Source organism: Oryctolagus cuniculus, chromosome 1 (assembly GCF_964237555.1).
Source record: "Oryctolagus cuniculus chromosome 1, mOryCun1.1, whole genome shotgun sequence".
Classification (NCBI taxonomy): domain Eukaryota; kingdom Metazoa; phylum Chordata; class Mammalia; order Lagomorpha; family Leporidae; genus Oryctolagus; species Oryctolagus cuniculus.
In genome coordinates, this window is record NC_091432.1 from 141,304,444 (window position 1) to 141,318,244 (window position 13,801).

A 13,801-nucleotide genomic window follows, 5' to 3' on the forward strand; every position below is an offset into this window, starting at 1 on the left:
CATTGGCTGTTTCACTCCCCAAATGGCTACCACTGCTAGAGCTGGGCCGGTCTTAAGCCAGGAGCCTGGAACTCCTTTCGGGTCCAGTTCTTCCACATGGGTTCAGAAGCCCAAACACTTAGGCCATCCTCCGCTGCTTTCTCAGGCACGTTAGCAGGGAGCTGGATTGGAAGTGGAGCAGCTGGAACTCAAACCACTGCACATATGGGATGCTGGCACCACAGGTAGTGGCTTTACTTGCTACTCCACAGCGTCAGCCCCAGTAATTGGGTCCTTGCTAGCCATGTAGGAGACCTTGATTGAGTTTTAGTTTCCAGCTTTGGTCTCAGCCTCAATCCAGCCCTGTCCATTGTGGATGTTTGGAGAATAAACCATCAAATGGGAGCTCTGTGTGTGTGTGTGTGTGTGTGCCTCTGAAACAAACAAATAAGGCAATGTCCACCCTCAGGTTCACTCCTTAAATGTTTGAAGTCAGGAACTGGGACTCCTGGTCTCCGAGACCTCCCAGGTGGGTGGCTCAATTACTTGAACCATCACTGCTGCCACCGGCAGGAAGCTGGAGTCAGGAGCAGAAGCTCGGTATGGAACTCAGGCACTCTGATAAAGACGGGCTAGGCCAAACGTCTGCCCCACTGTCACCCTTTAATAGAAAAGAAGCAGCCAGAGAGAAAGATGCAGGGACCAGGTTCATTTTAGTAACAACTCCCTTGAGAACTACCTGGGGTTGCATGAGAATGACCTTATCCCTTAGAAGGGTGAGGCAGTCCAGTGGGGCTAGGGGTCTGTGGGCCCCTCAGACACAGGTAGAATGTCCTCCACAAACATGCTGTCAGCTGTGGCTGGGAAGCTTGTTTCCAGACTGGCCAGCATCTCCCCCACTAAGAGCTTCTTGCGCTGCATGTGTGACCTTGCTGCTTTAAATCACACCTTCCGGGTGGGTGCAATCTTTCACCCAGAGCTAGTAGAAGAGGGGACTTAGCCCCTAAGGAGACTGGTCTTCTCTTAGAACAGACGTTTTTCTATCAAATAAAAGTTTCTGCCTTTTTGCAAATTGTTTCCTGTTTATTTCTATACTAAGCTGAGGAAAGGATCCCAAGGGCAGCATTTCCAATGACTTAACTGCCTACTACCAGGACCTACCTCTTTAAAATTTTTATTTGGGGAGAGGGGACATCAGGACATCTCCTGATGCCCACAGCAGTTGGGATAGGACTGGGGCCAAAGCCAGGTGGGGGGACTTACTCCAGGACTCCCACGTAGGTGACAGTGACCCAACCATTTGAGCTGTCACTATTGTCTCACAGGGTTCCCATGGGCCGAAGCTGGAATCAGGAGCTGGAGTTGGGAATTGAACTCAGACACTGGGATATGGGATATGGGGGTCTTAGTGGGAGTCTTAACCCCTATGCAAACCCCTTTCTGAAACCCTACCTTTTAAAGGACCTGCCACCTTAACACTCTCATAATGAGGACTAAGCTTCCAGTATGAATCTTTGGGGGACACTTAAACCACATCCAAACCAAAGCATATGCATTTCAACTGACAACAAATTTTGCTTTGCTTTACTCAATTTATCTTGATACTTTAAAACAAAAAATTATTTCCCACGTTCTATTTGAAAGTGAGAGAGGCTGAGAGAGAGATCTTCCATCCAAATGCCTGCCAGAGCCAAGGGTGGGCCAGGCTGAAACTCAACTAGATCTCCTAAGTGGGTGGCACAGACCCAAGTACTTGAGCCATCATCTGCCTCTCAGGGTGTGCATTAGCAGGAAGCTGGATTGGAAGCAGAAGAGTTGGGATTTGAATCAGGCACTCTTGACATGGATGCAGGTGTCAGAAGTGGTGTCCTAACCAGTGTATCAAATGCCTGTCCCTAAAATACATTTTAAAAAGAGGATTTGGGATTCTTTATGAAAAGGGGGCCCACATTATTAATATTGGAAAGACTACCGTAATAATATTCAGTATACTGAAATGATTTTGTATCCTTCATAGTATACACTATATGGGCTGTTGATTGTATATTGTATCTGGGGTACAACAAAGGTACCAGCAATCAGGAAGCTTCCTGCTTGCATGAAAATGGAGTTAAAAAAGCAAATGTCTTGCAGGACCTCAGCTCTGTTCCTGGAATCACCCTTTGTCCAGTTCACACATTCCCAGCATGTCTCTCATTCTCTTGTGACAGAGAGCAAGTGGAGTTGCCAGGTTACTGTTGATGAAGGGTAATTTTTAGAAGCAGAGTCAATGTCCCTCACTCTGGGGCATGTTGTGAATGTTAAACAGTAACTATTGGTTGGTATTTAATCCGTTGGATCTTACACAACAGTTTGAATGTTCATGATGGATAGACCAGTTTTTTTTTCACTACTTTTCAAATATGAAATAGATGCATATTCCCCTTTGAACTGATTCAGAAGACCGGTGCAATTACTTGGTATTAAATTATACAAATAAAATGCTTACTACGTTTTAAGTGAGATGAGAGCCAAACTTTCAGCTGTCTAACTCAACTATTAAAATACCAAACTGGATTTTCCCAGAAACCCTGCAGGTTTCGGACTATGAGAAATGGGACTCCGGAATCTTGGGCGGGGATGGGTTGGGGTGGGAGACATGTTTCAGCCTTTTCCCTCATTTTCCCCAAGCAGACTGTAAAATACAATTCGGAGGCAGTTTTCTGAGCCGGCCCTCCAAGGATTTCTTACGTGATCTTATGGAAACAGAGCTAAGAGCTTCTTGGTAGAGTTGTGAGGGTTCTCTGTGAGCATCCACACGGCCCTCCGCATGTATTAGCGGCCCCACGTGGTCTTATTTCTTGAGATGTTTTCACTCGATTCCAAGTTCAAAAGCGGTAATTACATGTTGTGTCTTTTGAAGTCTTTTCGCTTCCGCTCCCCAGCCACGGCTTCCCTCCTTGAAGCCACCTGATGCCCTGTCAGTTTCTTGTTGTATCTTGTCAGTTTTGTACACCCAACAGCAGGGATGCAATTTATTGTTTCTCTCGCTTTTTAAATTTTGCACATTGTCGCTTGTTTTGCCTTTTTAATTTTTTTTAACTTAAAAAAAAAAAAAAGTCTTGGAAAGGGCTCCTAACAGTACAGTTTCCACTCGTTCGTCTGAAGCCGTGCACTCTGGGCTCCAGCCGGCGGCTCCTCGGATTGCTTCGGCCGAGCGGTCTCGGCGTCCGGCTGGTGCTCGGCCGCTCGGCCTCCAGCGCGCGCAGGGCCGTCCGGCGTGGGCTCGCCTCAGGCGGACCGGCGGAGGGCGCCCGGGCTGCCGCGGAGCCGCTGAGGCGAACCGGCGTGGCGGCGCGGGACCCGCAGGTCGGTGCTTCCCGCACCGGGCGCCCGCGCTCGGGGCCCACAGGGGCGCTGAGGGCTGAGGGCGGGCAGCGCGTCCAGGCCCGAGCCCTTTAAACTCGGGGCGCGCGGGAACCGCAGCCCAACAGCCGCAGGAGGCCGCGGCCGGCGGGGCGGAGCCGAGCGGAGCGCGCGCCGCAGTCGACCAACGCCCGCCCCCGCGCCACGCCCCTCCGCGCCCCTCTCCAATCAACCCCTAGCTCACCGGCCCGCACCCCGGCCCGCAACTACTGGGGGGCTGAAGGGGGCAGGGCCCCCCGGCCGGGTGTGTCCGGGCGAGCGCCGACGTCGCGCGCTCCCCTGGAGTTTCGAACGCAGTTGGCCCTCGAGGCAGGAAAAAAAAAAAAAAAAAACAGAAGAGCGGCGGCCAATGGCGTGGCAGAAAGGACCCGCGCTCAGGGCCCGGCCCCGCCCCGTTTGGCTAGAGACGGGTCTAGGCCCGGCCATTGGCTCTCGAGATCTGTCACTCGCCGCGGTGGCCAGCCGGCAGGGGCCTCGCGTTGATTGGTTCCGCCCAGGCGCGAAATGTAACGCGGGAAAAGCCGGAGCAGGGAGCGCGGCGGCAGGTTGTTATTTTCGGGGGCTCGGCGCCGCGCGTGCTGTTTTTCTGTCACCGCGAGGACCAGGCCATCGGCTGCTTTCCTGCTTCTGCAGACTGCGCTGGGGACAGTCCAGAGAGCTGAGGGCAGACTCGGCCTGGGGCGAGGGTCCGGCCCTGCCCGTCGGCTGCCGGCCGACCCGCGCCGCTCAACTCCTCCGGTGGCCGCTGCGCAGGAGTCCGGGAAACGCCCGCCTGCCATGAGCCGGCGGAACTGAGCCGGCCACTCGGAGCGGCGCGGGCGAGCGAGCGAGCGAGCGTCCAGACTCAGGCTCCCGGGAGTCCCGGGACTGCAGCCCGGGGCCGCCGGAGCTGCGGATCGCGGCCGGGCGATGATCCGGGGCGTGGAGGCGCCGATGGCCGACAACCCGCCGCAGCCACCGCCCGTCATCATCTGCCACGACTCCCCGAAGCGGGTGCTGGTGTCGGTCATCCGGACGACCCCCATCAAGCCCGCGTGCGGCGGCGCCGGGGAGCCGGAACCGCCGCCGCCGCTCATCCCCACCAGCCCCGGCTTCAGCGACTTCATGGTGTACCCGTGGCGCTGGGGCGAGAACGCGCACAACGTGACGCTCAGTCCCGGGGCCGCGGGCGGCGTCCCCGCAGCCACCCTGCCCGCCGCCGCCGAGCACCCGGGGCTGCGGGGCCGGGGCGCGCCCCCGCCCGCCACCTCGGCCGCCGCCGCCGCCGCCTCGGGAGGTGAGGATGAGGAGGAAGCGAGCAGCCCGGACAGCGGCCACCTCAAGGTGAGGGGGCGGGCGGGGCGCGGGGCAGCGGGGCCCGTTAACGGCGCGCTGGGGCGGCCGGCGGACGCGCCGGGCGGGGCGGGGCCGAGTTTAAAACGCGAGGTCGCTAAGGGCGGTGGCGGCTGACAGGACGCTGACGTCACTGCCGCGCGCCAAAACCGGCCCCCGCCGGGGTGGGGTGGGAGGGGGAAGAGCAGGGCCGGTCACGTGACCGGCGCGGTGGCGGGGAAGGCCGCGGGCTTGGGGCCAGCAGGTGCAGCGGGCGGGCGCGCAGCCCGGGGTCACAGAGGAGCCAGAGCAAACCGCCAGTGCGGTTCGCTGGGCCGGGCGCGAGGGAGGCAGGGGGCTGGGGGTGCTCCGTGGCCGCGGGAAGGGCGCAGCTGCCTACTGCTTGCCGGGTGCTGAGCGCGCACAGCGACGCGGGACGCTGTCGGCTCTCCCCCTCGGGCTGCTCAGTCTTCCGAGTTTAGCGCTGGGGAGAAAGGACCCCTTGTTCCAGACCTGCGTTTCCCTGAAACTTGGCGGGGTGGGTGGAGTGGCTTCAGAGGCGGGACGTGGCGGCTGCTCCTGCTGCCCGTGTTGCGGGGTCCCCAGGAGGGCCAGGACCTCGCCCTTCCGCCCTGTAGACGCACAGGCGACACTTGGGCTAGAGGCTGTGTAGAGGAGTTTGCTAAAGATGTTGATTCAGAAGTCGCCTGGTGGATACGTGCGTGTGTGTCCTGCGTACATGGAAACAAATTAGCTGATCCAAAGAATGTTGAAACTCCACGTCGTCTGGGCGCTGGGGAAATGGAAGCACTTGGTGACTAACGGTGTTGAAGAGCTGTGAAGTTGTAGGACTGTGTGCTTTGACACACCGCAAGTCTTGACACTGAAACATTTGAAAGAAGAAACAGTAGAAATGTTTTTAGTAGAGCTGAGTATTCGTGCAGAGGTCAGTTGCTGTCGCCTGGCCCTCCCTAGCCTGAGATGGTTGGTGTTACAGGTGGTTTTCTGTGTAACGTAATCTAGTGTCTTTTTTTATACAGTGTGTTATATAATTGACCAAAATAAAGGCATACATGCACAAATACGTGTAACAGACCTTGCAAAATCTTTGTTTATTCTTAATTGCAACAATCTAATTTTGAGTTAATGTTAGCGTAAACGAATTTTTAAAAGATATTTTATTTATTTATTTGAGAGGTAGAGTTACAGAGACAGAGAGAGGGAGAGATAGAGAAAGGTCTTCTGTCTGCTGGTTCACTTCCCAAATGGCTGCAACAGCCGGAGCTTAACCAATCGGAAGCCAGGAGCCAGGAGCTTCCTCCGGGTCTCCCACGTGGGTACAGGGACACAAGGACTTGGGCCATCCTCCACTGCCTTCCCAGGCTATAGCAGAGAGCTTGATCGGAAGAGAAGCAGCCGGAACGTGAACTAGTGTGCCTGCACCACAGGCAGAGGCTTAGCCCACTGCACCCCAGCACTGGCTCCTGGGTGTTTTTTTTATTTACTTTTTTAACACCTAAAAAAACATAACATCCACACACAAATTTTGAAGGTTGCTGGAGCAAAACTCTGGTTAAGATGCCTGCGGCCCATATTGGAGTAACTGGATTTAAGTCTGGCTTCAGTAGCCAATTCCAGCTTGCTGCTAATGTGCTAATGCAGACCATGGGATTCAGCAGGTGATGGCTGAGGTAGTTGCATCCCTGCCACTCTTGTGGGAGACTGGGATTGAGTTCCCACCTCCTGGCTCTTGTGGGTATTTGAGGGAATGGACCTGAGGATGCAATCTCTCTCTCAAAAAAAAAAAAAAAAAAAAAAGCTAATACAGTGCATGGGCTTGAATTTTATTTCCATCATGCCCACTTCTTTTCAGAGGTAAAATATACTAGAAGTTAGGAAGAACATGTAGAGTAAAAAGGCTGTTTTATCCCCCCCCACTCATACAGCCTTTCATATTACAACATTAATAAATTACTATTTTTTAAAAAAAATATTTATTTGAAAGTCAGTTGCAGAAAGAGAGAGAGACAAAGAGAGGTCATCTACCTCTCTGGTTCACTCTCTGCTAGCCAGGAGCTTCATCTGTGCCTCCCACATGGGTGGCAGGAGCCCAAGCACTTGGGCCATCTTCAGCTGTTTTTCCCAAGACATTGGAATGGAGCTGGATCAGAAGTGGAGCAGCACGGACTCGAACCTAGCTTCGCAGGCGGCAGCTATACCTGCTGTGCCACAGTACTGGCCCAAATGTTCATAAATCATTAGATAAACGGACTTTAACTTGTACTTTCGATGATGAAGCAATCCAGTTAATAGTCCAAAAATTTATTCATGTACTTCCCCCACCTTAAGGGAAAATAAACCTTTATTGAGGAATGTTGCCTACTTTAATGTGTGTTTACGGGATGAGCGTTTGAGCAGTGGGTAAGACATGTTTGAAACACCCATGTCCCTTATCAGACTGCCTGGGCTTGAATCCTGGCTTTGGCCTGATTTCAGCTTCCTGCTGATGTGTACCCGGCAGGCAGCAGATCAACTGGTTGGATCCCTGCCACCCACGTGAGAGCGTCGGTTTGGGCTCCTGACTTTGTCCTGACCCAGCCCCATTTGGGGAGTGAACCAGCTAATGGGAGTTCTCTGTCTCTTTCCGCCTTCGAAATAATAAAAATAAAAACTTGTGGTCAGAACAAGAGTACTTAAAAAAGTTAATGGAAATGGAATTAAAAGATATTTTGTTGCAAAAAAATTTTGAAATCCATGCATTGTTTCCTCTTAAAATGCATTCTCTATGAATTTAATGCCTGTTTTACCACTGGACTCAGGGTAGGGAACCACAGCCCTGTCGCCTTTGTTTTGCTTCCCTAATGTAGCTGTAGTTCTTCATCTGCACCTGCAGCTCGGGTGAATCATGCTGCCTGAGTGTGCTCACGTGTGGGAGTGTGGAAGCCACGTCTGTGATGGAGCCAGTGCCACATCGCATGCTCCCTGCAGCTGGCCAGTGTGCCTCGGCAGTAACAGCTGTGGGTTGGAGAACGACTTGTGTTCCCTGACTGTCTTGCCCCTGCTCCCAGGGGCAAGTCCTGTGCACTGTCAGCTTTCTCTTGATCTTTCGTTTGTTCCTAACCAGCGCTGCCCACCCTGCGTGGAGACATCCATCATCTACCACCTTTTTTAGGCTCCTTATCTTAAGATTGCTTTGTCCTGTTGTCACATTTTAACTTCATTCCCTGGGTTATAGAATTCTGGGAGGGAAGGGAGCAGGTCTGACTTCCCTCTGCCATGGAATATTCCGAGGCTCCCCACCGTGTGCCGTTGTGTCTTCTACTCCTACTGCATCGCTGAGATTACTTCTGCAAAGCGAAGGCTTACAGGGTCTGGCTTCTCAGAAACCAGTCACCCTGCAGGACCTGGCGGCTGCCAGTCCTACTTCACCTTTCTGTTACCTGAACTCTGTGTCAAGTGTCTAGAGTGCACGTAGTCTTGTAAGCAGCTGAATAGGGCGTGTTAGCCACCTGACAGAATAAACACTGCATATTTGTAACAGCAATCTGCTGGGTTCCTGGTTGAACATTCTAACATTTTGAATTCATTCAATCTTGTCTACCTGAGGAAGGAGGAGAAATTTTTAATATTAAGTTGATGTAGGTAGATTTACATTCTATAGTAGAAATATATTTTATTTATATGCTGTCTGTAAGGGTCCACACAACTTAATTAAGACTTGGTAGATTGTGAAGATAAGTCTGGGAGGGATATTTGATCCATAAGAAGTTTGGATCTGGGGCTGGTATTGTAGCGCCAGTGTTCCTTATGGGCTCCAGTGAGTCCCAGCTGTTCTACTTTGGATGCGACTCCTCGATAATGTGTCTGCGAAAGCAGTGGAAGCATGTCCATGTGCTTGGGTTCCTGTACCCACGTGGGAGACCCGGATGGAGCTCCTGGCCCAGTCCTGGCCGTTGCAGCATTTGGGAAGTAAATCAGTGGATGGAAGACACTTTCACGCTCTCTCTTCCTCTCCCCCTCTCTCTGTAACTCTGCTTTTCAAATAAATAAATCTATAAAAAAATTGGAACTAATTAAAAAAAGTCATTTATTTGAATGACAGAGGGAGGGAGGGAAACTTATATGGCCAGGTCGGGCTGGGCCAGGCCTGGGTCTCCCATGTGGGCGGCAGCAAACCAAGCATTTGGTTCTTCATCTGCTGCTTTCTAGGCTCCATGTAGGGTCACAACTGGCAGTGCCACAATGCCAGCCCCGATCATATTTTCTTGTGAAGCTGCATGTACCTAACGTTTCTTTTACTTAGGTTGTTTGTACTTTTTATTTGATTTTGAATTGTATAAAAATTGTGTTAAGGTCTTTTAGGTTTTTTAATTGTAACATGACTAAACGCTTTCAAAATCACTAACCCGCCTTCTATAGGGATAGAGATTGTTCTAAAAATTGCATTTACTAGGGGTCGGCACTGTTGCATGGTAGGTAAGCCTCCGCCTATGGCGCCAGCATCCCATATGGGCACCAGTTTGTGTTCCAGCTGCTCTTCTTCCAATTGGTCCAGCTCTGGCTGTTGCAGTCATCTGGGGAGTAAACCAGTGGATGGGAGACCTTCTCTCAGTCTCTCTCTCTGTCTATAACTCTGCCTCTCAAATATATAAATAAATAGAATCTTCAAAAAAGGAAGCAATTTGAATGTTCTAAAAAGATTTTAAAAAATTAGTTCTTCCTCTTGAACCCATTTTCTAATCATAAATAAAGTCTTTAAAAACACTATCTTTAATAAAATATGCAGAAGTTTTTGGCAGTGTACTCATTTTGCTTCTTAGAATTTCATGTTGGTCTTGCTTTATTTTGTGAGTCATCCGGCTATTGTTGCGTTTGTTCACTGATGAGTTAATACTCTGTAACCGTCAAAATGTACTTGGAAACATGTTTATGTTTTTGAGAAGCAGAGTGACAGGGGGAGAGAGAGAGAGAGAGAGAGAGATATCTCAACTACTAGTTTACTTCCCAAATTGCCACAATGGCTCGGATTGGGTCAGGAGAAAGCCAGAACTCCAACCAAGTCTCATGTGGGCACAGGGCCCAAGGCCCATTTTCCACTGCTTTTCCAGGTGCACTATCTGGGAGCTGGATTGAGATGGAGGGGCTTGAACTGGTGTTCATGTGGGGTGCTGGCATTAGAAGGCCAGGGTTAATCCACTGTACCACAGCGCTGGCCCAGGAAACAGGTTTTCTTACTGTTAAGGCCAGGATGGAAATGATCTTTATGCTTGCTTTAATACATTATTTGAAAAGATGATCTGTATTCATTTATTTAGGCATTAGGTGATTGCTTGTTTGAAGGGTCAATGAATATTTTTACAATAATATATTTTGCCATAGTACTTTCACATTTTTTAAAAATATGGTAAAAATAGTATTTGCAATTTTAAACATTTTTAAGATACAGTACAGTGGTATTAACTATATGCACACACTTTTATAAGAGATCTCTAGAATTTACTCTTCTTGCAAAACTGAAACTTCATACCCATTGAGCTCACCTTTTCCTCCTCCTTCCAGTCCCTGGCAACCAGCATTCTACTTTCTGTTTCTAAGTTAACCTTGGCCGGCGCCATGGCTCACTAGGCTAATCCTCTGCCTGCGGCGCCGGCACCCCGGGTTTTAGTCCTGGTTGGGGCAGATTCTGTCCCGGTTGCTCCTCTTCCAGGCCAGCTCTCTGCTGTGGTCTGGGAAGGCAGTGGAGGATGGCCCAAGTGCTTGGGCCCTGCCACCCGCATGGGAGACGAGGAGGAAGCACCTGGCTCCTGGCTTTGGATCAGTGCAGCGCTGGCCGTAGCGGCCATTTGAGGGGTGAACCAACGGAAGGAAGACCTTTCTCTCTGTCTCTCTCTCACTGTCGAACTCTACCCGTCAAATAAAAAAAAAAAAGTTAACCTCAGGAGTGGGCATTATGGCACATAAATGATACCCACTTTCCATATCAGAGTGCCAGTTTGAGTCCTAGCTACCCCACTCCCCATCCAGTTTCCTGCTAATGCATACTGAGAGGCAGAAGGTGATGGCTCAAGTGCTTGGGCCCCTGCCCCACACTTGGGTGACCTGGATGGAATTTCTGGCTCCTGGCTTTGGCCTGGTCCAGCCCTGGCTATTGCAGCCATTGGTGGAGTGAACCAGTGGATGGAAGATCTCTATCTCTCTCTGTCACTCTTCCTTTCAAATAGATGAAAGTAAATGAACATTAAGAAAAAAATAGGGGCCAGCGCTGTGGTGTAGCAGGTGGGGCTGCTGCCTGCAGGACTGGTATCCCATATGGAACCTGGTTCGGGTCCTGGCTGTTCCACTTCCAACCCGGCTCTCAGCTGTGGCCTGGGAGGGCAGTGGAGGATGGCCCAGGTGCTTGAGCCCTGCACCTGTGTGGGGGAGCTGAAGAGGCTCCTGGCTCCTGGCTTCGGATTGGCCCAGCTCTGGCCATTGTGGTCATTTGGGAAGTAAACCAGCTGATGGAGGACTTCTCCCTGTCTCTCCTTCTCTCTATCTGTAACTCTACCTTTCAAATAAATAAATGAATATTTTTAAAAAGACATTAAAATAATTTACTTTAGATACCTAATGTTTGCTGCATTATGCAATGTTTGTCTTTTTGTGATGGGCTTATTTCACTTATCATAGTATCCCTTTTTTTTTTTAAAAGATTTATTTATTTATTTAGAGGTAGAGTTACAGAGAGAGGGAGAGACAGAAAGGTCTTCCATCTGCTGGTTCACCCCCCAGTTGACCACAATGACCGGTGCTGCGCCTATCTGAAGCCAGGAGCCTCCTCTGGGTCTCCTGTGCGGTGCAGGGGCCCAAGGACTTGGGCCATCTTCCACTGCTTTCCCAGGCCACAGCAGAGAGCTGGATTTGAAGAAGAGCAGCTGGGATAGAACTGGCACCCATATGTGATGCTGGCGCTGTGGCACAGAGGGTTAAGCTGGCATCTGTAGTGCTGGCATCCCATATGGGTGTCGGTTTGAGTCCTGGCTGCTCTACTTCCGATCCAGCTCTCTGCTATGGCCTGAGAAAGCAGTGGAAGATGGCCCAAGTCCGTGGGCCCTGCACCCACGTGGGAGACCCAGAAGAAGCTCCTGGCTCCTTGCTTCAGGTCGACCCAGCTCTGCCCATTGTGACCATTTGGGGAGTGAACCAGCGGATGGAAGACCTCTCTCTGTTTTTCCCTGTTTGTGTCTGTAACTCTGCCTCTCAAATACATAAATAAATCTTTTTTTTTAAGTTAACTTGCCTGGGAAATAGTAAAGATATTTTTCAAATAAGTGCCAACTTTATGTTAGTTTTATATGTATAGTATAGGAAACTTGCAGAGATAATCAGAATTCCCATAAACCTTATACCCAGTTTCCCCTGTTGGCCATATCTTAGGTTAGTATTATACATTTGTTACAACCAATGAACCAATATGGATACATTGTTATTAACTGAAACCCATAGTATTTTTAAATTGCCTTAGTTTTAAAAATTGAAGTGAAATGGCATAACTAACTTTAAAAAATTATTTATTTGAAAGAGTTACCGAGATGGAGAGAGATCTTCCATTTGCTGGTTCACTCCCTAGATGGCTATAACGGCCTGGGTGAGCCAGGCCAAAGCCAGGAGCTAGGAGCTTCTTCCAGGTCTCCCATGTGGGTGGCAGGGGCACAAGCACTTGAGCCATCTTCTGCTGCTTTTCCCAGGCCATTAGCAGGGAGCTAGATTGGAAGCGGAGCAGCCGGGACTCGAAGCAGCGTCCATATGGGATGCCGGCATTGTAGGTGGCAGGTTTACCTGCTTTGCCACAATGCTGGCCCCTAAAGTAACCATTTTAAAGTCTACATTTCAGTGATGTTTAGCACATTCATGATGTTATATAAGTTCTAAAACATTTTCATCACCCCAGAGGAAAACTCTGTGTCCATTACATGCAGTCCTTGGGACCCACCAATGTGCTTCTGTCTCTATGGATGCATGTTCTGGAGATTTCATTAGATGGAATCATACAGGATGTGGCCTTTTGTGTCTGGCTTTTTTGACTTAACACACTGTTTTCGAGGTTCACCCACCTTGTAGCACACACTGTTTTCATGGTTGAATAATGATTCCATTGTATACACGTATGTGCATTCCATTGTGGATGCATATATGCATACAGAGTGTGTCTGTGATATTATACAAAACTGTCAGACTTCTCCACAATGGCTGAACCATTTTAGATTCCCACCAGCTTTTTTTCCAAAAAGCCCTAATTTCCTACTGAGTTTTATTTTTCCTATCACCTAGTTTATGTGAAGTAATATCTCATGGAGGTTTTTTTTTTTTATTTTCATTTATTTATTTTTTGAGAGGCAGAGTGGACAGTGAGAGAGAGAGAGAGAAAGGTCTTCCTTTGCTGTTGGTTCACCCCTCAATGGCCGCTGCGGCCGGCAAACCGCACTGATCTGAAGCCAGGAGCCAGGTGCTTCTCCTGGTCTCCCATGTGGGTGCAGGGCCCAAGCACTTGGGCCATCCTCCACTGCACTCCCGGGCCACAGCAGAGAGCTGGACTGGAAGAGGAGCAACCAGGACAGAATCCGGCGCCCCAACCGGGACTAGAACCCGGGGTGCTGGCGCCGCAGGTGGAGGATTAGTCTAGTGAGCCGCAGCACCGGCCCCATTTATTTATTTAAGAGGCAGACAGGGAGAGAGATCTCGTATCTTCTGGTTCATGGCTTAGCTAAGGCTTGGCCTAGCTTGGCTAAGGCTGAAGCTGGGAACTGGGAACTCAACCCAGGTCTCTCACGTGAGTGGCAGGAACCCAATTACTTGCATCATTACTGTTGTCTCCCTGGACCATCTGCTGTAGTAGAAAGCTGGAGTCAGGAGCCAGAGGTGGATATCGAACCCAATATTCCAGTATGGACCTGGGTTTCTTAAACTATGTCCTTTTTTTTTTTTTTTTTTTTTAGGTTTATTTATTTATTTTAAAAGGTAGAGTCACAGCAAAAGCAGAGAGAAAGAGGTCTTCCATCCTCTGGTTCACTCCCCCAGATGGCCGCAACAGCTGGAGTTGTGCCGATCTGAAGTCAGGAGGCAGGGT

The 13,801-nt window shown here is 50.2% G+C and overlaps 1 protein-coding gene across 1 annotated transcript in view; it reads left to right on the forward strand.

Moving 5' to 3' along the window:
• The first annotated feature begins 3,885 nt into the window (after positions 1–3,885).
• The window catches only part of ZNF367 (zinc finger protein 367), a 28,784-nt gene continuing 18,868 nt past the window's right edge, over positions 3,886–13,801 (forward strand). The window contains exon 1 of the mRNA XM_051818581.2: positions 3,886–4,707. Within this exon, the coding sequence (XP_051674541.1) occupies positions 4,294–4,707 (414 nt within the window). The 5' untranslated portion in view covers positions 3,886–4,293. The remainder of the gene's footprint in view (positions 4,708–13,801) is intronic.